The sequence below is a fragment of the Orbicella franksi genome, chromosome 12 (assembly GCF_964199315.1).
Source record: "Orbicella franksi chromosome 12, jaOrbFran1.1, whole genome shotgun sequence".
Classification (NCBI taxonomy): Eukaryota; Metazoa; Cnidaria; class Anthozoa; order Scleractinia; family Merulinidae; genus Orbicella; species Orbicella franksi.
The window spans coordinates 19,951,262-19,974,908 of record NC_138156.1 but is presented as its reverse complement, the minus strand read 5'-3'; the positions used below and the strand labels follow the sequence as shown (position 1 = coordinate 19,974,908).

The window sequence follows — 23,647 nt, the reverse complement described above, 5'->3', positions numbered from 1 at the left end:
GAAGCTTTCATTAGCTGGTTTGTTGTCTAGAGAAGGCAGTTCATAACTGAATTGTGAATGATATCACCTTCTAAACACCACATCACTAATAGGCATCTGCGTAAATACTTGGACAATTTGTCATTTATTAACGGTGAGGGGCAAAAGTCGAACGATGTTAATGATATTTTAGGTAGAACGACATAATTACAAAGAGTAACAACAAAAGTACATATTTCAGATGTTTTCTTTGCGTACCGATACAAATCGGATCAACCCACCGTACAGTGCAGTACTGTCCAAATAAACACACCCAAGATAAGAACACAAATTTTAACAAGATGCCGTATTGTACTTTGACAGTGAAAAATAGTTGCTAAAGGAAAAGCGATAAGTTTCAACAGATTAGAGCACGTGTTTAATTACGTTGTACACAGTGCACTGAGTATGATCAGCATTTGACATTTGAACATTTTCTAGATCCTCTAGATTTCTAATTTTGGAACAAACGCATCATTCCGGATAAGTGTAGGGTGCAAGGCCTTTAATTAAACACTTTTAATTTTCACTGATCTCTTTTTAAGTCACACCCAAGATAGGCATGATAGCATCGAACAGCTGGTCTGTCTATGCAAGACCAGCCCCGTGGCACGTGGCGGGATACGCCCAATGTAAGAAACGACGTCGTCGTATTATCGTTGATGAAACATCTGGCCGGCTAATGTGATCAGCGAGAATCACGTGGAAGGACACACTCAAGATAGACCTTTATTTACTGAGGACACAATGCCCGTCTGTGTTTGGGCCAAGAACATGTGGTGAACAAAACAAGTAACATCTGGTCGATTACTAAATAATTGAGCACAACCGACAGTATCTCACTTAACGGTTGACTAATATTTGTCATATTAATTTATAACTGTGGCCTTTTGGTTTAGATTTACGAGACACAACGTGATAAAGAAAATCATCAGTGAAAGTTAGGTTACAGAGTAATCAGCATTGATGGGTACAGAAAAGTTCAAGGGAAACAGATACCAGTAAACTCACTTGCTCAAGTCAGCTACGAGTTGCTTTTTACCTCCATCCTCGGCGACCCAGGGGCTGCTAACCGAAACGGTGTGATATTTTCCCTTGAAGTAAACTTTCGCCCGAAAATATCGCATCGTCCCGACTAGCAGCACTTGGGTCTCCGAGGATGAAACGAGTCCTGAAGCACAACCTTTTATATGAAAATAACTTTGATTTACAAGACAATGAACGAGCAAGAAAATCTCATTTCCGTGTGAAAGGTTGGCCAGTCTCGTTTTGAAACAGGAGTAAGAGCAACTCGGAAATGTTTTTTTCCTTTTTTTTTGGTTACAGAAACACTATACTACCAGTACAAAGAAATACGCTTTCTTTATGTTTTTGCAGCTTTCTGTAAAACTTGTGACACAATGTAATTCGTTCTTTCAATGTTGTGTATTGTAATTAAACAGAATGACTCCAAATTTGAAACACCGTTCAGGGGTTCAACCGCTAGCTTTGAACAAGGAGTTCGAAGTAAAACATTTTTGATACGAATCAGTCCCTATTTCTGTCTGGGTAAGGTATCCCAAACTGAGGACTTTGTCATAGATTGTAGCGGCCAGTAGAAGCGCAGTTTCACGAAGTAAGCCGTCGTAACACGAAGTCGAAGTTCGTGATGTAATCGATGCTTCCTGTTTCGCAGAAACAAAACAAAACAATTAAACAATAAAACTACGCTTTCCATCGTAGATGGTAGGGCAGTCAAACTGGGGCCGAAATTCAAAATCTGCATTCCCGTCACAACCACTGAAGCGCGCACTTTTTTATCTACCTACACCAACACTTTGATACCAGTTCTAGCTATCAACAAGTCTGCCTACCTTTCTAATTCTGTAGAGCTAACGTCTTCGTTACACCGACAACTCAGTTTAATTCACCACTTCACTCCCACTTTCTTCAGATTATAGCCTTCTAAACATTTAAGTCTTAGTTAATCTCGGTTGTTCTCCTCAATGACTGAACATATGAACCAGAGGATAATTTTCATGTTGCTGAAGTCTCCACGCAGCAGTAGAAAAACATTTCTCAGGCGGTTTGGTTGTTTCGCAGAAATATTGGTTCATTTTGACCAATCGGAACGCCAAAGATACTGTCTTCACAGCCAATCAGAAGCAAAATCAAAGCCAATCGCGGCTTGATTTTCCCGTGCTTGCCATCAGTGAGCAAACTGATTTTCCCACGCTTTCCATCGGTTCCATGTTTTCCCGCGTTCGTGAGTGATCAGATAAAATACGTGTTTTTGCTTAGAAACACCGAGTGCTACCCTCGTGCCGACAAAATGATCAGCTTTACAACACTCCACACAAAATTCCTGTACATCTCATTCTGTCCTTGTCCTCTCTGTTCTCTTTCTGACTGTCCTCTGAGTCCATCCACATGCTCCGAGATAAATTATGCTCGTCCGGACAGCTTAGTCACATTTTCTTGACAATGTCACTGATGTCTTTAGCCAACAGGCGCCTGTCTACAGGTCCGGCAAAGGAATCCCCTGCGGACAGCAGTACAAACAGTATTCAGTCATCGACTCTTTTATATCCAGCGGAATTAACATTTGGGGATTTAGAATTAAAGTCACCGTGAGTTCGCGATACAAATGCTTATATTTTGCTTTCAGATAGTGTTGTTTTGACTGCCTAACCTCGATGTAGGGTGGAAGTCTAACCTTGCGCTTTACTTAGTTTCCGTAGAGATCGACAAGCCCAAAACAAAAAACCCCAGTGGGAGAATGGGGACGCCTTTTCTCCTCCTCGCTCGACATACTGCTCTTAGTTTAGAACTGAACATACAGAAAGTGATATTACCATCCCATGACTGCTTGATGAGAACTTCGTTCAGTCGCTGTGAGTACGGATTCTTTTCCACTGCATGACATACCAGTCTTTTGAGTTCTTTTTCGGGACAGAAAGATTCTGCAAAAGAAAATCGTGTTCGTGTATAATACAGAGACTTACTTACAGAGTATTAATACCACTTTGAAATCAATCGCATCAAATTAATTTGGAGCAACTAAAGAATATTTTTATTCTATTTACTAGCTAGGAAGACTTTATCTAGTAACAAGGATAACTCACATTCCGATACAGAACATGGATCTTTCTAGTTTTAATCCGCGCAATCAGGCCGGGATAACATGTTTTAGTACGATTGAATGAAATATGAAATGACCACGCAACAACAGTCATTCGTTTGTTCGTGTTGAAGGAGCTCATTCACGGTAGTATAAGTTATTTTGGCCACGTAGAAAATTACCTTTGAATTGAAGGAAACCTGAAAATAGTAGTTTACTAAGATAGAAAAACACCAAAGAGATAATAATAAACCATAAGGGAACAAGGATGGTTGAGGATGGAGAAGATTAACACGGATTACAAACGACGAACCAACCTGCCGCGGCGCCATCAGGAGCAGGAGCAGGAGGTAGCATACAGAACGCTATCACGTCTCTCAGTGACTTGATAGACTCGTCGTTTCTCGTTCGATTGCCGTCTGTGGCTGTTGCTGAAGCCGAGTTGTTTTTGTTCAAGAACGAACTGCAACAAGAGAAAGGGCTTCATTTAACGAAATTACAGTCCAACCCCTATTAAGCGGCCATCCCTATTAGACGGCTATGAATCAAAGTCCCGAAGAGGGCTTTTCCATTGTTTTTACCTCTATTAAGTAGCCAACACGTTTTAAGCGGCCACAATCCATTTCCCCGAGGGTGGCCGTTTAATAGAGGTTGAACTGTCTGTTTCAATTTTGTATAATCTCAAACTAAATAAACCTACAAAAGAAATTTCAAATGCTTTTGAAACATAAATAATTAGTGTATAGACAAACTTGAAAGGAAAGGTTTTCATTAGAAATCTGGCCTTACATTACTTTGAAAGTTCCCAGAACTAAATGTAACATCTAGCAACTCAAAAGCTTTTCCCCATACATTATTACCATTTTTTATCACTCAGTACGCTATTAATTTGTTAGTTTACAAGCAATGTCAGCTTCAAAAGTGCGCAAGTTGGGGACCCTTTAACGGGAGGTTGACGAGTTAGCTATTGAGGCCCCGTTCGCACCACTCCGGAGGAATTTAAAAACGCAACAATCAACGGTCATTTTGTGTTTGTATTTGAGGAAAACTCGGGCAGGGAAATCAAGGGTCTCTCATCTTACCGCCCCCTGGAGGCGCTCCAGGGGGCGGTAAGATGAGAGACCCTGGGAGCGAGGTTGGGAAATCACATGATTATCGCGACTACATCGTTGTCGAAAAGCTCCGTTTTCAAAATGTTTTCCCGCGTTCACACGAAGACAAAAAGCGTTTTCGAAAAGCTCCGTTTGCGTGACGGATTGTGTGGACTGTAGGACTAACTGTAGAAATAAAGCTGCGTTTTCAAATTTCTCCGGCGTTGTGTTGACGCTGCCTGAAGCTAGCGTAGTGCGACGTAAATGAGTTAAACTCGCGCTACAAATACGTTTCACGTTGAGAATGAAGCACGGAGAACAAGCAAAGAACGCTGTAGAAGAAACGTAATTTCTTACCTCAGTTTAAATATGTTCTTTCTCTTTATCAGTATCGGGTTTTTAGCAACGGACACGGCCTTCAGCGTCACTGAACGGTCCGGTAACCTCATCTTGGTCAGCTGAGCTGAGTGTGCATTCATCGCCTCACGAAATGCTTCCTGTCAGAATGGACAGTAATAAAATATCATGCCTGCCTCTGTAACACTCTGGTAAAAATGTCTAAGGTTTGATATAAAATGGATTGAAAGCAACAAGGAACAAACCACAACCACCTGGTATCAGAAGAGGAAAGGGACCAGTGGTCTAATTGTTAGCGCATAGGACTTAGTGAGTTGGGGAGATCATAAGTAAGAAACCATCCTTTGCCATCCTTGTGCTGGACATATATCTTCCTATCTTTAGGGTTAAAACACCTTTTAATTGTTAAGATGTTTTTTTAGTAAAAAAAAAAAAAACAACAACAACAACAACGTTACAATGCCCTCCCTTCTTCTTAATTCCAGGCCTAAACGGCATAAGGTGTTCACCGATCACCACTTAACAACAGATTTCAAGTGCTCACGTGCTCTTATCTCCTACCTCACCGAAGCGACTTCTTGGTAAAACTGACGAACTCACCCAAACATCCGCCAACCTTTTAAACGCCAGCCTCTTCTATATTGCACAAAATTTCATCTCAAGGGGGGACTATTCATCTCATAAAAAATAGGGGTAATTTTTGCATAAGTCAGTTTATAACGTGAATTTAGGGGGCTCACGCTAACATTGCCTGTTTTAACGGTTGTAGTATATCATAGACCACGAGTAGTCCCTCTTCGCTTAGTCCGTCGAGTGCGATCGCAAATAAACCGCGCTGAAAAAATGGCCGCGCGTAATCCTGGGGACAAGAAGCGCGCTCCTTGCTCCCAGGATTTCGCGCGGCCATTTTTTTGCCGCCGTTTTCTTTCGCGGCACGCACCTCGCGATGGACTAAGCGAAAGAGGGACTACTCGTAGTCTAACAGTGTCAAGTTCACTATGACAAACCTCATCTGACACAATAATTGAAGGTGTATCCAGTGGGACATCAGGAACAGCGCCCTCGTTGAGCCACTGGTGTTCAAGAAGCTCAGTAACTGTCATTCTTTGCGCTGGTTCCACTCGCAACAAGCTATAAAATAAGTAGCAAAAAGAGCCTATCTGTGAACTTTGAAGTACTTTGTTCATAGCAAAACCTCTCTGATTGGAGTAAGGTACTAACACTAAAGTTCTGGCATCAAATAATAACCATGGTGACCTGTACTTTTCTTTCAAATAATTAAACCTTATGATGTATTTCTGGTCAAAAACGTTTTCTATTTTAAGCACAAATATGGATTTTTCGATGTTTGAATTTGTCTTTAGTGGTCTGGCCTTCCCTGTGTCACTTTGTCTTTGTCTCTCTGTTCTTCTCTCTGTTATGGACCTTGAATCCGTCTCGGGCCATAAATATGCAAAAAAAGAACTTCGCCAATATGCAGCCATCTTGACCTCAAGCTTGGTCAAGAACCCATATATATTCTCAGTAGCTACCTGGCTATCACATCTTTTGCTTCTGCGGAAATCTTGGACCATTCCTTGTCAGGGTAGTCATATTCACCAGCCATGATCCTTTTTCTCATTCCTTGTGATAGTTGTTTGCGAGGCACCTCAGAGTAGAATGGTGGATAGCCACATAGCATGATGTAGATGACCACGCCCAACGACCACATGTCGCAGCTCTAACAAGCACAAAACAGTAACAATAGCAAAATTAAACATAGGTAAGAAAGCATGGAGCGAGTACTAATAATCATCCTTGATCAGATGCTTTTCATATGGGAATAGATATATTTTTCCATTTGATTTATGTTGCAGAGATTACAGTAACAACACTGGAATCTTCAAGAACATTGGACATTTTTTGTGCATATTTTTTGGTACTATAGAATGAAGATCCTTCATATGAAGTACAAGATCAGCGTTTTTACAGTGTAAAATGCGAAATAATCTTGCTAATATGAAGAGCCCTCACTCTATAGTCACAAAAAAACGTACAAAAAATGTCAAGAGTTCATGGTTTGAGCATCAACACAGTAAAGGTGACTAATCAAGAAACCAAGCTCCTGAAAAATTTACCAAATTAATTTTAGGTGATACAGTCCTACCTTGTCATATGTGTAGGGCTTTGTTAAGAAAGGAAATCTTCCAGACTTCTGTGCTCGGTGAATTCTTTGGGCCTCCAACACCTATTATGTAAGTGATAAATCAAATTATTGCTTTGGCTAAATTGAATTGTCACACACCATGGGTTAGCAAAATCATAAGATTTCATCCACAGACTAAAAGGCTTCAAAGTTAGATTGACATTTAACATACACTCTATAGAAGTAAACAGAAACTACCCGTGAGATTGAAAGTCTAATGTTTATATAAAGAACACCAGTATTGGAGTGTTATCAATATCAAACACTTAAACTGGAATCAAAATTAAAAATTTCACAGCTGCAATACCTGAGGGGACACATAATAAGGAGTAAACTGTGGTGTAACAAGATCTCCACGATCAATCTTGGCAAAACCAAAATCAGCAAGCTTGATGATCACTTTCTGGTTACAAGACAATAGAAAAGAAAATGTGTAACTAAAAATATTATAATGTGCTAAATCAACTGAAACAATGATTATCAACATCTAATTTCTGGCCTAAATTAACCATTTTTGACTATTATTTTTAATATTTTTATTGGCTGATCAGCATGTCTTTACTATCCACTGATCAGTTTTTTCACATAAAATAAAGCTTTTATTTGTATATTTATTATTGTTATTCAGTAAACTCATTGAATCTGAGTTGCAGAAATTGCAGTTAAAACAAAAAGTTTCATTTTAGATATTGTAATAGAGCAGTTTTCAATTGAGTATCAAAACCAAAACCAAACTAATAACTTATCAATTAGGGTACTAGGCCAATCTCAAATCGTAGGAGAGCCAAAACCAAAACCAAAGCTATGTAACTGCCTGATTACTATCACCACTCAATTAAAAAAAAAAAAAACCCTCTAAAACTGAGTAACTAATCATGTTACTCTGAGGGTGGGAACCCAACATTCGTTTTCAGTCATTGTAGCATTACCTCACTTTTGTCCAGAAGAAGTAAGTTTTCGGGTTTAAGATCTCGGTGAGCCACATTAAATAAATGACAATGGTAAACTGCTAGGGCAATCTGAAAGATAGCAACCAAAAATTTATTTCAATACATAACATTGTAACTTAAATCCAATTGGTATTCAAAAGCACCAGAATCTCACCTGTAGGGTTTGACTCAAACTCAAGTTTACCCCTACTAGGTACCAATTACTAAAATAACAAATGAATTTATTAACATTTACAGTGAGACAGACAGACTGACAGACCGGCAGACAAGACAGACAGACAGACTTTTCATCTCAACACGGAATTTCTTCAGTTACATTGAATTGCTTTCCAAAAAAGCCATGGTAAAAACAAAATTACCTCTAGAAACAAGATTTCTGGATGCTTATGACTACACAGATTTCACTTATTAATGAAAAATGTCAAATAACAATCAGTTGTAGCACAAAGATCCTGTCTTTTTTTAGCTCACTAGCTTAAAAAGTACCATGTAGCCCCCTAAGAGGTACCAGACTGGTTGACAAATTTTAGACCCTACAGGGTAGCACAAGCACCCCCATAATTTTCCTGGTGAATTGTCCCTTGGCATTACAATATGGTCAAACTTGAAATTCCGAAGTTCATATCGTTAAAAATAAATCACTTTCTTTAAGTGTCAAAGTGTTTAGCACTACTGTACTAACTGGGAACACTGAAACAGGAAAACAAATATTGTAAAATGAACAGAAACTTGTTAAAAGTCCTTGGAACTGGTGGGAGGCTAACCAGTTGGCTATTTACAAAGCATGGAGGAGTTGAAACTAGGATCACCAAACACAAATACATCTACTGGCAGGGACGAGGATTTGAACTCAGGACCTCCGGATCACAAATCCAGGACCCTTTACCACTAGATCACGCTGCCTCTTTAGTTTTGTTTATCTCTGCAAGCTCTCAAACTTGTGCTACTTTATAGTTTGAAACTAGCACTAATTTTAATCAACATGACAGCATGATCGCCCCCCAAATTTAGTACGATTTAGTATATGTCAATTTTAAATTATGAAAAATTTTAGCCTCACTTGTTTAGTAAAATTAACAGCCTCTTTCTCAGTGAATCTTCTTTTTGTTCTGACCAGCTCAAACAGTTCACCTCCTTCCATCAACTCCATGACCATCAAAACTCTAGGCCTGAAAAATAATAACAATAAAATAATGGAAAAGTTTATCATCGTTGATAACTTGCAAAATAAATGGGACAAACTCAAAGCTTATGCTAATCCTGGCTTAGCTAAATCCTGTTTCAAACAACTAGAAAACATAAAGCCCCTGCCATTTCTGCCACTGGAGAGCTGATGATTAGCATTGGACTGAGTCTAACTTGGGCTACACTGTAAATTCCAATTACTAGCCAATTTTCATTAATAATTAAATTTCATCCCAATGTGTCTGCTGCCTTCTGAGATGCCTAATTCCAGTCCAGATTCCAGACAAATACTGCAAACTTCGCAAGGGGTTTTGGATGGCCTTATAAATGGAAGGGCTTATATCCAGGGCTGCTCTTAAGTGGAATAACAACATTTAGAAATGAGCTACAGCAGTGTTGATCAAAATATGGTTTTCATATACTGGTTTTAGTTTAAGCTTCAAAACATCACATATTCATTTCATTTTAATCTAGAGGGGACTTATATCTGGGGGGAGGTTATAATTGGAAGTAGTATTCTGTTCACAGGTAGATAGGCCTATAACCAGTGGGGCTTACAAGTGGGAGGGCTTATAAGCAGCAGTTTAAGGTATTTTTATCTTTTATTACCCCTATACATGTACCCCTATTATTGAAGCTGTCATTTTACTACCTGCAAAATTCTTATTTTAACACAAGAAACTGTCTTCAGTTAGAGACTCATATATTGCCATAACTTCATGCATAACAGATGTGTTCAGATGTTCACATGATTCTAAGAACAATCCTTGACTTACACTGGTCTCATTTCTCCAGGGAATTTAAAGCTGATGGCATAAACATCTACAACTGACACTATATGTGAATGACCACTGCACAAGAAGTGTACCTTAGCCTGCAAAATATAGTTTACATGTGGTTTTGTTATAAGGTGACTTGTGCTGTATCTCAAAGATCTGTTTCTGATCGGTTAAAGCAGACAAACTGCCCTGTCTGAAGAAGTAATACAAGGCTAAGCAGTGTTCCTGATAAGAGAGGGTTAGACCTCAGGTTAGGCTTGATTTCCGCCCCAATCTCTCAGATCTGATCCGCGAAGGAGTGTCACCTCCTTTCCCTAACAGCAGCTGGCAAATGATCTCAATCTCAGATGAAAATCCCGCAAAGGTTGACTACCTGAACTGACAAATTAAGGTAGAACTTCTAATGATTTGGTGAAGTCCATAATAATTATTATCTATTGACCTGCAATTTCAGTTCCTCACTGGCAACTTGCCTTCTAAACTTATCTGGAACCATGCCAAGTGATTCTAAATCAAGATACTCAAGCACTTTCTTCTAAGTTGGGTTTTGTGTATAAACTACATAATGTACATAGACATGTGCAACAATCTTCATGTGACATCGCATTTAACATAGCAAGATTGTAGCAAAAGTCTACTGGTATTAGTGAAAGTGTAAAACCATCTTGATTTTTAGTGAAATGCTACCAAGGAAAACATAGTGGGATAGAAATTACTTGTAAAATCTCTGATACCTACTTTAGAATTCATTTGAATCAGTGAATGGCACAACAAATTATATACAATAACAGCACTTGAAGTAAGTTTGTTACAAGTATATGCTGCATATTATTAAATGTTTTCAGTTGAGGAAAACCTTTTCTCTACTTCTAAAGTAACCCTTGGCCAACAAATTATTATAACATTTAACCATTGCCTGAAATTGTAGGATAACTGTTACCTCTGTCCTAGCTTTTGATGAATCCAGGAGACATTTTAAGGCAAATTGTTTTCCTGTTTTGACACAAGTGCACAACCTAAAGAAAGAGTAAGTGATATGATGAAGGGTCATGTGCAGCATAGAAAGTGACAATGCACTCTATTTGACTGTTATATAATATGTCAAATTATTTTCGCAGTTTGATTGATCAATAAGAAGACAGATGCATAGATGACATCATTAAATTTTTTTTCTTGTTTCTTTACTATATAAAACAAATAGATCCTATGTTGCCAGTATGTTCAGTATTTGATCACAGAAGACATCAAATGTGGTAAGAACATTGGTGACACTCAGCGATCACCTTCTATGCCACCCTTTCTGTTCTTCCCACATTTTGAGGTCACCTGTGATAAATTACTGGACAGATACATGGTAACATGGAATCTATTTGTTAAATTTATGCATCTACAGTTCCTTGAAAATTATATAGAGACTACGAAAAGTTAACGCATCTGCTACATTTAAGCTCTGGGATGTTAAGCTCAGGGGAATAATAAGATGTCAAGGAATACCATACAAAGGAGCATGGAGACAGAAATTAGAGAAGCTTACTTTACATGGGGTCAACAGAACTGTTGAGAAATTGAGGAAAACCTAAAGACTCCATGGTCCGGAGAAAGGAAAGAAGATCTTGACAGCACATTTGAGCCACTTTAAATCTTAACACAAAAAAAAGAGATGCAAAACATTGTGCAACTGCAAGTTAGTTTCACTGGTGATACAAAAGCTTACAAGTACATTCCAGTAGTTACAGTAGTACGACTTAAGTATGGCGAACCTTTCCACAACAGCCACCTTGGGGAAGGAGGAAAGTGGCTGTTGTAGAGAGGTGACTGTTAGTGGAGGTTCCACTGTAGCTGCTTTAAATTTAACCATCACTATTTCCATAATATTAACTTTTTACTGTGTCCATTACTTGCCACATAAGGTTTTTCTACCCCTTCTTAAATCCTGTAAGCACTAAATATTTAAGACATGCCTGACTGGTCCACTGATTCCTGATCCAAGCCTCTTATTCCAGTCTATGGTATAGTCCTTTTCTATAGGAGTGGACTGAGAAAAGAGACTGACATTATGAATGAATTGCCATATCTTTTTCATATGCAAGTTCTTTATTAACAAAAGTCCTTCCTTCACCGTCAGCTTATAGGAGCTATGTTACAAAAAATGCGTCGTAAAAAAAAAAAATTACCAGTGAGAGGTTTTCAGGTTTAAATATTTAACCACAAAATTCAGTCTTCCTCAGTGTTAGACATCCTATTTAATTGATTTGTTGTTATGTTGCTTTTAGTGATTTCTGAATATCTACTAAAATTCATATAATATTTGCAACAGAGCTCTTTAACAAACAGATACCAAGTCAATGTTTTAATTCCAGGCCTAGCAGTACTTAACTCAGTGGATCCCTATTTATAATGCCTGCAATCACAAGTGCTAAAGTTACTGTGATAAAAACTGTATAATTTTTCTCCTAAAAATATCAAATTATATAAACTCAGCAGTGCAGGTTAAGAGCAGTGCAGTTACGTGAGAACAACCAGAGTGCCACTCTGCAAAAATCCTCAGCCTAATATCAAAGCAATTATTTTAAGATCAAGTCTGCGTTGACAAAATGCAAGTGGTCCATAAGGCCAGAGCTTATCCCACTTTCTGTAACATAAAGTGTTAAATTTCAACCACCCAAAAGATCTTTTCCATCTCTCAAGAAACAAAATTGTATAAGAATTTGTACAAAATTGTACATCTTTTAGTAATTTACCTCCAAACAACTATTCATTTTTGCTCTCAATATTGCACCATTTCAAGCCATCTGATGTAACTCACGTATATGTGAAAACACGACTTTTTGCTCAAAAAAGAGGAACATTTCTCTTCAGAACATCTCTTAATACGAAATGGGGCAAAAAGACTCAACATGCTTATTTGATAAGAATACCGTCTGTTGTTTTATCCTTTGTATTGCCAGTTGTACTTACCATAATAAGCTTATCATAAGCACTCTAGCAGTATAAGCTTATAAATTACTGTATACTAATAACAGAAGTGGTTAGTGGTCATGTTGTCTTTAGGAATTCCAACCCGACTTGTACCCAAAAATATTGGCTTGAGAAAATAGGTGGCTGCCTTGGTGCAAGAGGTTGCTGACGAGTTTATCGTACAACACGTTGACCGCGCGGGTATCGAATTCCGAGAGACACTGCGGTAAAAATTCGAGCTAATACATATGCATGAAGAGTGAAAAAATGGTCAAGAAAGACCACCGAAAGAGACTAAACCGATAATTTTCATAATGAATTCTAGCTACAATCCTTTACGACAAAAAATAAAAAAACATTTCGTCTAGATACCTTGAACTGTACTTCTCTCCTGTCTGCCGCCATCTTCCCGAGAAATTATGAGATAATTTCTAGTGTGCGTACATGACAAGAAAATTTCCCATGAAGTCTACCGCTTAAATCAAGATAGTGGCTTCAAAAAATTCTCTGAGTTTTGATTGGTTCGTGCGCGGGAAAACAAGAAATATTCGAAGCGAGGTAAAAAGCGCGATTTTTCGAAATCAAAACACGCGAAAAAAATCGTTGGATTTTAAAATTATCACTGTCCCATGGCTGAGATTCTGGAAGAATTTGATCAGCCGTCACCTTGCACTGTTGGATTTTGTCAACAGATTCCACTTGAAGAATATGACCAGCGATCAGCACAGACTACACAAGCTGCGCTCCATGGATTGCTTGATCACCTCGACTCCAATCCTGAAGAATTTTATAAGATCCTACGGCGAAAGAAAGCAGATAACCTGAAGTTGCTGCAGTTCGTGAAGGTTAAAGTGATGAACCATCTTCAAGACGACTATCTGGAAAAGTACTTTCCTGAAGAGCAATGTCAGAGAGAGCTGGAAAGTCTGAAGAGGGAAATGGCTTCAGCTTATGATTATGCACAAGGTTTGTCAAATTATGATTGTAGAAAATCGATAAGAATCGATTCCACTATAATGTCAAAGAACACGAAAAATGCCAATCAGCCAAGTAATATTTGTTTACCATGGGTTAATAAATGCAATGATTGATTGATTGATTGACTATGTATTCTGCATTTTTATCTCGTAGAACTTTCTTTTTAGCTCTTTTGCTTTTGTAAAGCGCTTAGAACAGATCTGGATAGGCGCTATAGAAATATCTATTATTATTATTATTACCATTGTTGTTATTATTATTATTGATTAATCGATTGCTTACTTGCTGGTTTGATTGATTGCTTGATTGACTGATTAACTCTGTGACTGGTTGATCAATTTAAAGGAAGTTTTTGCACATGATTGTTGATCATATAAATTGATTTATCACTTTGTGGAATCTGTTGTGGTCTTATTTAAAAGCTAGGCCCTTATCAATAATCTTCCCGCAGATCACTGTGTATTGAATTATAGCAGAAGCATGATTATGGTAAATGATAGTTACGTGCACGCTTAAATGTAGAGTAATTAGTGCAAAAGTAACTACGTCCCATGCTCATCAAAACAGAGTGGTTATTGTCTAAAAAAAAAAAACAATGTTGTTTTATGTCTGTTGACCAGAGAAACACTTTGTTAATAATCAACTTCCAATGAATACTTGCTAAGTTCATGAATTCAAAACAAGATCAATTGAACAGGGACCCAAAAACACTTAAATGAAATAGGCTGGTTCAGAGGTTCTCAAATTTTGCTTGCCCCAGATAAGCCTTAATTTACTTTTTTTTTTTTAGTTGGCAGAGAACTTGCCTGGGCCAGTTACCCATCGGACAAGTGAGAATGAAAAGTTTCTTGATTATTTCCTGGCAGAAAAATTTACTTGTTATGGTTAACTTTTACTGGTTGTATAATTAGGTCATTTAGCAAACACTTGTCTTTTTCCTTTTAAAGATGGTAAGAAAACAGGTGTGAGGTTCTCTAAAAGGTTGGCTGAGAAGAGAAAACTTCAAGAACCTTTAGCTTCCAGTACACCAAGGATGCAACCAACTGCACCACCACTACCACCCCCACCACCTCCTCCCCCTCCTCCCCCTGTCAGTAATATGGTAAGCCAAGATTAATTTTTCATGCTTAATAGGCATTATAGGTCAAGAGTTCGACTCCTGTGGGATAATTCAGGTTATTTCCTAAGGGCTTTTGCCACTGACTGATTAACATCTTTGAAGAATAATTTCTTGGAAATGTAATAAATGACTTTGCAAAGGATAGTTGCAGACAGGCAGTTTCTCAATACAAAACTGGAGGTGTTTATTCGAGGATGCTGCTGCAAGATGTTTCTACTTTCACCCAGGCTCGCACTAAAAACATCTTGTAGCACAACACGCACCACGCCACCCTCCTACTCACTGATTTGAAGTTCCACTCCCTTCCCAACAGCATGGGTTTTCTGCTTCTGCTAGGGAGTTCAGTTCAGTTAACAGGGCATAATTTAGAGCAACAAGGCTTGCACAGGCAGAGACACACATCTTCTTAGTCTCACATACTGCTCCAACTTGCCTTTATGCAATTTATTACATGAGCACCTGCTATGTAGGCTATCGTAGTCACATTTACAAAAAGTAAATTAAATCATTTCTACCAACACATTTTAGTACTTTTGATGAGCTGAATATTTTCTTTTATCCTATTAATTTTTATCTTTAGTTAGTGCTGATTCTGGGTACACTTTCATAAAAAAAATCTTTGACCATTTACCACTTTTGATGCATCAAATATCTTTCATTTCAGTCTGCAGCTTTCATTTCACCAGTGACACTGAAAAGGTAATCTTATGGTAAATACCAAGTAGCTTATTGATGCCAAGCCAGACCCTTTTGTGAACAGTAAACATTATATTGTAAGGCACTCTAGAGTACAAGGTAAAGCTGAAGTCTGCATATAAGCCAAGTGGCCCATTAGGCTGGAGCTTATCCCAGTTTCTATAGGAGTATTTTGAGAGGAGGAAGCGTGTTTCAATTTTTGGTCTCATAAGAAACAACTGAAGATATAAAGTCAAGCAAATATTACACTCAAAAAGGTTGAACATTCAAAGTGTTCAAGTTTACAATAATGAAATGCCTTTCACCTGGCAAGATGATTTTGATTTCCTGTTTCAAAGTTCAGTTCCCTTAACAACTGCTTAAGTTGTGTGTATAACTGCAATGATCAATCATGTCTTCATATCTTTCTCCGCAGTTCATATATGATATTTCATATATTGCGGCACTTGTATCGAACAGCATATTTAAGGCAACATTGCTCAGTATACACTGTAACTGGAAAGCTGGTCGAAGCTGCATAACAGCAAGTTATATCTTTTTCTACATATAGAAGGCAGGCTGCCAATAAGTCTTGACAAAAAGAAATTAGTACAAAAAGTAAATCATTTATAATAAATTATATCTTAAATTTAGTTTATTTACCCGTTAATTGGGCACATTCAGTGCATTGATGTTTTTGTTACTCTGTGCTCATTTATCTCACCTAGATCAACATATTCAGATATCCCTGGGACACCCTCAGGAATTTTTCATCCAGAAGTAAAACTGGTCCAGTCAATCAGGAATATTGCCCCAAGGAGGAAGTTGCGGGAGATAAATTCTGGTGCAACTGTGACATCAAAATACAATACAGATCAAACCAAGTATGTTACTTTTGATAAAACTTTGCAATCCATGCGATATTTTTTTCTATTTTGTTAGACAAACTTAAGTTTGTGTAATATGAATTTGGCTGGCAGCAAAATCGTGACCTTTCTTTTAAAGCTCTGATGTATGCCTCCCTTTGCAATACATGATTAACAAAAAGACCAGATGTCTATTTTCTCAGCTCCATGCCTCCATAAATAGAGAAAACAGCATGGTCCCTGAGTGTCCTGCTTATGCATCAGTCAATTCTAGCTGTGCCCATCCCTCCCAGGAAATAGAGCGGCATTTTCCCACACTGTTCATCACTGAGGTCAGGTATTAACCTTCTGCGCAGTTATCCTGAGGCATTTGACCATGTTGCTCGTTTCGCCTTACAGCGCTATGACCAATATTCATCAGCACATACAGTATGGTTTTTTGTTGTGTATGTCTATAGTCAGGAAATAAATGAGACATGCTAAACCTGCAGGGTGACCTATATTTTTACCATCATGGGAAATAAGACCTCACTTAGATTTAAGTGAAAGTAAGATGAGAAACAAAGAAAATGAAGCATTTTTGAGTCAGTACCCAGAGGCATTTGAACAACTAGTTTGTCCTGGCTAAGGGCCAGTTTGTTTTCAGAAAATGCCAATTGTGGGGGTGAGCCGTGAAGGGCATGAGTACAGTCGCAATTGACTAATTCTTCATGTTTATTCCAGTTCTTTCCCCTTTCTTGGTAACTTTTAGCTTTTTCACTTTTTGTAATGCAATCTATCTCTCTCAGTTCCTGTCCCTTTGGGGATCTGGGTCCCCACCCTCTCTTTTCCCACCTCCTGTAGACTTTCCTGAGCCTCCCTCTCCCTATATCCCTTGGTTTTTCACCCCGTCCCCTCCCCTGAGCACCAACCTAAGTGAGATTAACCATCCAATTTTAATTTTTGTTGTAAACAGCAACAATTTAAAGAAACACTCCCGTGCTCCTTCAGTAATAGAGCAGGATGACATAGCAGCTGCTAGGAATAGCTTGAAAGCTACCCGACCCATTGAGTGAGTATGGCAACAAACAAATTTATATTTGTATCATTTGGCAACAAAAATTGAAGCTTTAGCTAATTCTAACCTTATGACAAAGATTGCACTTTCTTAAGGGATGGCAGCAGGGATTGCTCAGTGGTGAGAGGACTTGCCTCCCACCATAATGTGGCCAGGGTTTGATTCTGGCCCAGTGCCATATGTGGGTTGAGTTTGTAGAGGGAGGAAAACCAGAGAACCCAGAGAAAACCCGTCAGACCAAGGCAAGAACCAACAACAAAACCAACATCTGCAAATTCCAATTTGACCAGGATACAGGACCCACATGAAAACCACCTAAGGCTGATGTGGTTTCCTCTCTAAATATTGTAAAATTTTTGAGGGCATATATATAATGACAACTGACCCGAAGTCCTTACAAGTTATACTTTATTTTCAGTTCTCCTGATGACTCTCCATATCAGGTGTGCAAGGCACGAAGAAAGGAAAATGAACAACTGGAAGAGGAGAACTATTCTCTGTTCAACATGGCGCTGCTGAGAAAATTTAAAAATGCAAGAAGTCCATCAAGCAGCCCATCTGGAAATATTGTGATGAGTGATTCAGGATTTGATAGCCCTGCTTAGTGGAGAGTAATTTTCATCATTCCACTGGTTTTAAATGCAGGGATACAGTTTCAACCAATTATGCAAAGAAAACTACAAAATGGAAAAGAAGAAGCGATAATTATTTTGAAGACATGTCAGATGATGAGAAGGCTATAAACAACAAGATTTGGAAAGTGATGTCAAAAGAGAGTGCATTTGAAGAGGTTACATAAAAAAATTAGAACGATAATATTATTCATGCCTTTATGTATAGCATATTAGAATAAAATTGATAGACAAGTTTCTTTCTAAAATAAAATTGTGGGCAAGTATTTAGGGGATACTTTAGTAAACTGGAATTTGTTCAATAAAAGCAATCTGCCTGGCCTTAATTGGTCTTAATTAAATTCTTATTCTCATAAAAATCATTGTAATGCATGTATTTTTGAAACAAAGATTCGCGCCATTGATTTGCACCAAAGATTAGCACCATTGTGCACGAATATTGTCACTGATTGGCAGAAGTTGTCTTTTGTGACTCCATCCCTCCCAACACGCGCGAACACACGTGCCACGTACGCGCCCACGCCCATTGAGAAACCGCTGGGCACTTCGTGAGTCTGCACGAAAATAACAATCGGCAGATCGGCGGCGAGAAAAATGGATTGAAATTTGTCTTCCGTCAAATTTCCATCTTATGTGATGTTTTCGCTACGAGTTTCGCTCTCCAGATTTTTGCATTGCTTTTTACACGTCCTTTGCTTCACTGTGCTGATTTTGGGCGAAGTTGACAAGGCGTTTATCGATGTCATCACCCAGAGTGAAGAAGGGCAAAACAGCTCTTTTGCGAACATTGTTGGCAAGTTCGCTAGAATTGGCGCTATGAAACAAGTGGAGGGCGAGTTAAAGGAGGTAAGGACACTCTGAATGTAGTCGTGAACTGCTAATTCCTGTCCAAAGCGAAGCCATAGTGATAGGGGATAACATTGATGGTATATAATAATTTTAAAATTAAACTTGATGCATAGACAAGTGAGGGTTAAGTTGCATATGTTACAAAAGCAAACATGTCGGCGTTCCTCAAATATATGCGATACCAATAATTGTTGATGAACTGACTGTGTTTTAGATGGAAACTTGTGAACCAGAAGATTCTGATCCAGATGAGGATGATCATGAACTTCAGAATGATGAAACACAAAACTGGATTGGTGTGATACACATCCCTGTTCTAGAATATTACAACGCTCGAGGCTCCAAGTCTTGTTCTGTCTTAGAAAGGGTTTGTGCCTAACTTTTCTGTTTTCGTTTTTGTCAAAATAAAACCATATACTACACAAATTTGGAGACCTAAGCACCTGGGAGACCCTGTGAGGGGAGTGAAGCGGACTGGTGCAAGGTGTGCTACTTGACCCTAGAGAACTCCCTAGAGAGATAAACTGTGACGAGGAAATGCCGTTTCATAGCGAAAATATTGTCAAACAGAGGTCTAGGATGTCTATTCCAGCCTTAAGTAAATTAAAGTCTCGTCGAAAAATAAGTGCTGTTAGGAGCTGCGGGTGCTGTCCCTATAGAAGGGGAGGGGGGTGTACTCCTTTATATGGGAGGTATCTAAGTATAAGGAGCACCAAAGGGTATGGATTTTTAGCTGTTAATTGGTCTGAAATGGAGTATTAGGTTTGTGCACTCTAGTCTTGAATCTGGTATGTTTTTTAGAAGAAGCTAGGGCTTTTCACAAGTTGTTTGGGATTTCCCAAAAAGTTGCCAGAAATTTCTCAAAAAGTTGCTCAAAAAAATTGTTGCTCTCTTCCTTTATTTGGTCTGATGCAAATATATGCCAATTGTACAACAAAAATAAGATTTCTAACTATTTTTGTGCAATTTTGCAACGTAACCAGCATTGCTATATAACTTTGTCCTCAATTAAAACCAAAAAATTAATAAGTAAAGACTACACATCGATATTAATATTAATCTTGTAAAAATTCTTCACCTGAGACACTTGAGTCAGATGAGTGTGAAGTTTTGTTCGCCATTTTGAATTTTCTTTAAACAAAGCTGCTGACCTAGCAGCCCGACTGCATGCATCTTGCACCCATGATCTGCCCCAGTGGGGAGGGGGTATCTGGCTTTCACAGGAAATTCATAAATTGTGTACTGAAACATTGTGAAATATGGAAGCAAGGCCAATTTAAGCACTAAATGTTACTCCGATTTCTCAGAGTTGGTAGCAAACTAGAAATTGCTCAGAGTGCAAACAGTTGCTTGAAAAGAAAAAAGTTGCTCAAAATATGAGAAGTTTCCCAAAAGTTGCCTGTTGCCGAGCAACTTGTGGAAAGTCCTAGAAGAAGCTACTTCTTCACTATTATTGATAAGACCATCAACAAAAACCCTAAATCTCAAATTATGTTTGTACCAACTGTGTGTGTACCACAAGGGCTTGTCAAATTATCAAATGTTTGGTCAAATTTCTGCAGAATCAGCTGCCTACTCCAACAAATGAAGCTGTCTATGTAAAAACTATATTGACAACCCTGGTGTGTTTGTGTTAGATATAGGGTGTTTGTCTTTTGATGTATGAAACATATCATGGAATTTTTGTGAAGATTGAACTCTCTAAAATGTTGTGTTTAAGGTGAAGAAGGCAATGTTCCTTGGTGCCTCGGCAATAATTATCCTTACATTGAATCACCGGGTATTTAGAAAGGTTTGTATAAGCTCATGCCTTTCTTTCTAAAGAAATTCTTTCCCTCTATTACTTGGCAAAGACAAACAATACATGTATGATTCCAGAAAATATTTGCACCCACACCACAGAGCATAATAATTATTATTGGGTCTCAAAAACCTTTTAGAACTTTTGAAAGGGAAGTATATACTGAAACTTCAATTTCCAGAGGAATGGGGAGAGGTGTCAAACCAAACAAAACCCTCCACAAGAGGGGTGGGTTATTTTCTGGAACAACACAAATAAATATTAAATTCTAAATGTTGAGAATGGCAGTCTTATTATGAGAAGACATGTCAAGCACTCAAGACTGCATTTGACCACATTTCCAAAGACCTCGAAGTTTGTCAAAAAAAATCCCTGCTGTGGGTTGTATTTCCAACTCTCTTGGTGCTTGGAAATGTGGTCAAACACAGGCTTTTGTGTTTGATATATTACTTACTACTAATTGATTACATAAATAACAGACTGTTCTGATTGGATTACAAGTAGAGCACTCCCTAAAACTCTATCACATTTACAAACTTGTACAAATTTAAATGGAGAACTGTTAAATCCTTTAAATTTCTTTGGGAATCCTTCGTTGCACTTACTAGTAATGTCTCGATAGTCACATAATCTATCAGATTGCATTTGGTGACTTTTAATCTGGTTTACAGGTGTATTTCTTTTCATTCTAGCTTGACTTGGCTCAGATGTTTTCAAGACCTGTCATTATTGTTAATGGAACAAGTAATGTTTCTAAATTAAAGGATGCTCTCCAAAGGTAAGTAAAGACATAAGAAAATAAAAAATAATTACTGAAGTTAGTTTTAAGTGAAGATTGTCCGTGTCTTTCTGAAAAGTAATTGGTTAAAACTTCTAGTAGTCCCTTCCTTGCATTGAAGTCTTACTTTCATCAGGCCTTATATGAAGCCTGTTGACTTTTCATTTTGGGTATAATTTGTCATGTCAAAGGTCTGACATTGTACTAAACCTCTGGAACTGTTCATTGTAATGCACTTTATTATGTGGCTAGCTTTACTAACAGGAAAGATAAAGTAAATACTGCTCTGTGATTGGCTACCCTAGTGGGCAAGAAAAGGCTGTCTCCATGCTTGGACAAAACCCAGATGTAAATATTTTGTTATCCCCCTTGCATATACTCTCAAGATGGTAAGCCAAGACAATTAATGAAGAACAATCATATTTTATGCTTAAGCATATTTTTAGAGTTATCCTGCCAGCAAATTATTTGTCATTGGTACGTGTTGTACTAATCTTCAACAACCTCCAGGTATACATTTTCTGCAAGTGATTTATGACTTAAATTAAGACACCCCTTCCCACTCCCCAAAAGTGGTCTTAAAAAGAAAACTAGTCCTCTGCCCCTGGGGCCTTAATAGTAATATAAAAAAAAATGCTTTATCAGTCCTAGGAAATAAATCATTTCTCAATCTTGGAGAACCCACTCTGTCACTATTGTTGTTAACAGTTTTATTGCCTTTTTATTGTAGAGGGAAGCAAAAACTGAGGGGAAAGATTTCCTATAATTCTTCTCTGGTTGAATTAAAGGTGAGTGATGGCTGTGATATAATAAGAGGTTACACATTAAGGAAATTAAAAGACTACCTATTACCAAGGAATATTTTAAAGACTTCCTTTTCAACAATTCAACTGCCTCCACATCCCAATATAGAGATAGTGATTACGTGTATTTTTAGGAACTTGAATTGATATTTTAAGGTCCTAGATTCATTCATTCATTCTGTTTATTTTGCCTTTTTACTTAATGCACAGTATATATAAATATTTTAATGTGAGGCGAGGTGACCTCTAGAAACCATCAGGTTTTTAGTTGAGGCCACCTCGTACGCAACAATACGGTTACATAAATAGTGCAACAGTGTGCAGCTTTGCCAGTTCAGTAATTATTTTACTAAAAACTCTTGCAGTTTTTTCTTAAAATTGGCAAAACTTGACAATGAAGTGATTGTGACAGGAAGGGAATTCCAGATCTTGCTTCTGGAATTCCAGATTGATGCTTTGATCTTAGTATTTTACATGTATACATTTCAATTAATGTATTTTAGTTCAGTAGTATACATGACCCCACAAGCTTTGTAGCTTTAACTCTTATTGTGTCGAAGTAAAGGTTTTTATGTTTATGTTTATGTTTCGTGTGGAATTTGAAGTCAACTGATGATGGTTTCTTGATACTCTGTAGTTGTTGTCCACATTAACACTATGGGCTACCTGTGGTCGGCCCAGTGGATGGGAAGGAGTTGTCTGCCTTGGAAATCCTGAAAAGAGTTCTGAGGTGAATAATTTGATAAAATTCCTATGGCGTAGTAGTTTCTTAATTTTTGCATCAGGTAAAGGAAACATGTCACAGCATGAGACATTTGTTCTAAGAGGAAATACTCCCTCATTTTGTGGAGTTAATTACAGGAAACTGAATGTTCAAGTGTGGACAAAGATGACTAACTAACCAGCTGCAAAATGACAAAATATAGAAAGAAATTTCAATATTGTACCTGACCTCAACAAACTTCCCTGAGAACAATAGCTTAACTTAAGAAAACACGTAGCTGCAGTGTACCAAAAAACAACAACAACAACAACAACAACAAAGAAATTGAAGTAGGTGACTGTTAGTAGTCCACTAAAGTCTGGACTCAAAAGGTGGCAGTATATTGCATCATACTCTACACCTGATAGCTGCAGCTCCATCTTTACAACAACAATACTTTTCTCATAGAAGCACAATTTTTCACCTTGAATCCACAACCCTGAATAGCAGACTTGGCTTGCCCACTTTGACCAACATGGCATTAAAATGTCCCTCATGAATGTTGAAAACCACTGACCATCAAGATTTCCATAGTGGGTGAACTTTCTGATTCAGCTGTCTTATTCTCCTAATCTAAAAGTATTTTTTCTTCCATTTCTCCAGTAACTTGCATAATTTCCTAGTACATGATCACTGGCTTCATTCTCTTCACAGTGACTTAAATGCTCTCAGTAATGTACTCTCATCTGGTAACTTTGATTT

At 38.0% G+C, this 23,647-nt stretch overlaps 3 protein-coding genes and 1 long non-coding RNA gene across 7 annotated transcripts in view; 2 read left to right on the top strand and 2 right to left on the bottom strand.

The window, feature by feature from the left end:
* Positions 1-13,019, bottom strand: LOC145462553 (MAP kinase-activated protein kinase 5-like). Of its 4 annotated transcripts, none has more exons than XM_081446100.1 (13): positions 12,407-13,019; positions 11,627-11,700; positions 10,606-10,681; positions 9,663-9,760; positions 8,762-8,870; positions 7,681-7,770; positions 7,059-7,154; positions 6,713-6,793; positions 6,099-6,286; positions 5,574-5,697; positions 4,567-4,706; positions 3,436-3,581; positions 1-2,960 (listed from the first exon to the last, which is right to left on the bottom strand). In XM_081446100.1, exons 1-13 carry the CDS (start codon positions 12,422-12,424, stop codon positions 2,722-2,724), a joined length of 1,479 nt encoding a protein of 492 aa, XP_081302226.1. In that variant the 5' UTR covers positions 12,425-13,019; the 3' UTR covers positions 1-2,721. The 4 variants fall into 4 exon arrangements, with proteins under 4 accessions (XP_081302226.1, XP_081302227.1, XP_081302228.1 ...); XM_081446101.1 differs by having other exon boundaries at positions 16-2,539; positions 2,853-2,960; positions 11,627-12,467; XM_081446099.1 differs by having other exon boundaries at positions 822-2,960; positions 11,627-12,467.
* Positions 13,020-13,176: 157 nt separating this feature from the next.
* Positions 13,177-17,924, top strand: LOC145462560 (uncharacterized). Its single transcript, XM_081446111.1, has 6 exons — positions 13,177-13,589; positions 14,549-14,703; positions 15,386-15,420; positions 16,125-16,280; positions 17,218-17,313; positions 17,738-17,924. The coding sequence occupies exons 1-6, from the start codon at positions 13,253-13,255 to the stop codon at positions 17,922-17,924; spliced, it is 966 nt and encodes a 321-aa protein (XP_081302237.1). The 5' UTR covers positions 13,177-13,252.
* A 647-nt stretch (positions 17,925-18,571) lies between these two features.
* LOC145462558 (RING finger protein 215-like) overlaps positions 18,572-23,647 on the top strand; it is an 11,932-nt gene continuing 6,856 nt past the window's right edge. Inside the window, exons 1-6 of the mRNA XM_081446110.1 lie at positions 18,572-18,797; positions 19,015-19,167; positions 20,521-20,592; positions 21,294-21,379; positions 22,110-22,167; positions 22,820-22,912. Coding sequence (XP_081302236.1) covers positions 18,588-18,797; positions 19,015-19,167; positions 20,521-20,592; positions 21,294-21,379; positions 22,110-22,167; positions 22,820-22,912 — 672 coding nt within the window. The 5' untranslated portion in view covers positions 18,572-18,587. The remainder of the gene's footprint in view (positions 18,798-19,014; positions 19,168-20,520; positions 20,593-21,293; positions 21,380-22,109; positions 22,168-22,819; positions 22,913-23,647) is intronic.
* LOC145462570 (uncharacterized) overlaps positions 23,079-23,647 on the bottom strand; it is a 28,721-nt gene continuing 28,152 nt past the window's right edge. Inside the window, exon 3 of the long non-coding RNA XR_014041216.1 lies at positions 23,079-23,647. This exon is cut by the window's right edge and continues 26 nt beyond it. This is a non-coding gene — a long non-coding RNA (uncharacterized LOC145462570).

Excerpts from the sequence above, each read along its gene's own strand:
- LOC145462560 (XM_081446111.1), top strand. The coding sequence starts at position 13,253 with ATGGCTGAGATTCTGGAAGAATTTGATCAGCCGTCACCTTGCACTGTT. Across the intron at positions 13,590-14,548 it reads AGCTTATGATTATGCACAAG|ATGGTAAGAAAACAGGTGTG; the intron begins GTTTGTCAAATT and ends TTCCTTTTAAAG. Across the intron at positions 15,421-16,124 it reads TCACCAGTGACACTGAAAAG|ATCAACATATTCAGATATCC; the intron begins GTAATCTTATGG and ends TATCTCACCTAG.
- LOC145462553 (XM_081446099.1), bottom strand. The coding sequence starts at position 11,748 with ATGAAAAAGATATGGCAATTCATTCATAATGTCAGTCTCTTTTCTCAG. Across the intron at positions 9,761-10,605 it reads CATCAAAAGCTAGGACAGAG|GCTAAGGTACACTTCTTGTG; the intron begins GTAACAGTTATC and ends TATATTTTGCAG. Across the intron at positions 7,771-8,761 it reads CTGTTAATTTTACTAAACAA|ATTGCCCTAGCAGTTTACCA; the intron begins GTGAGGCTAAAA and ends GCTATCTTTCAG.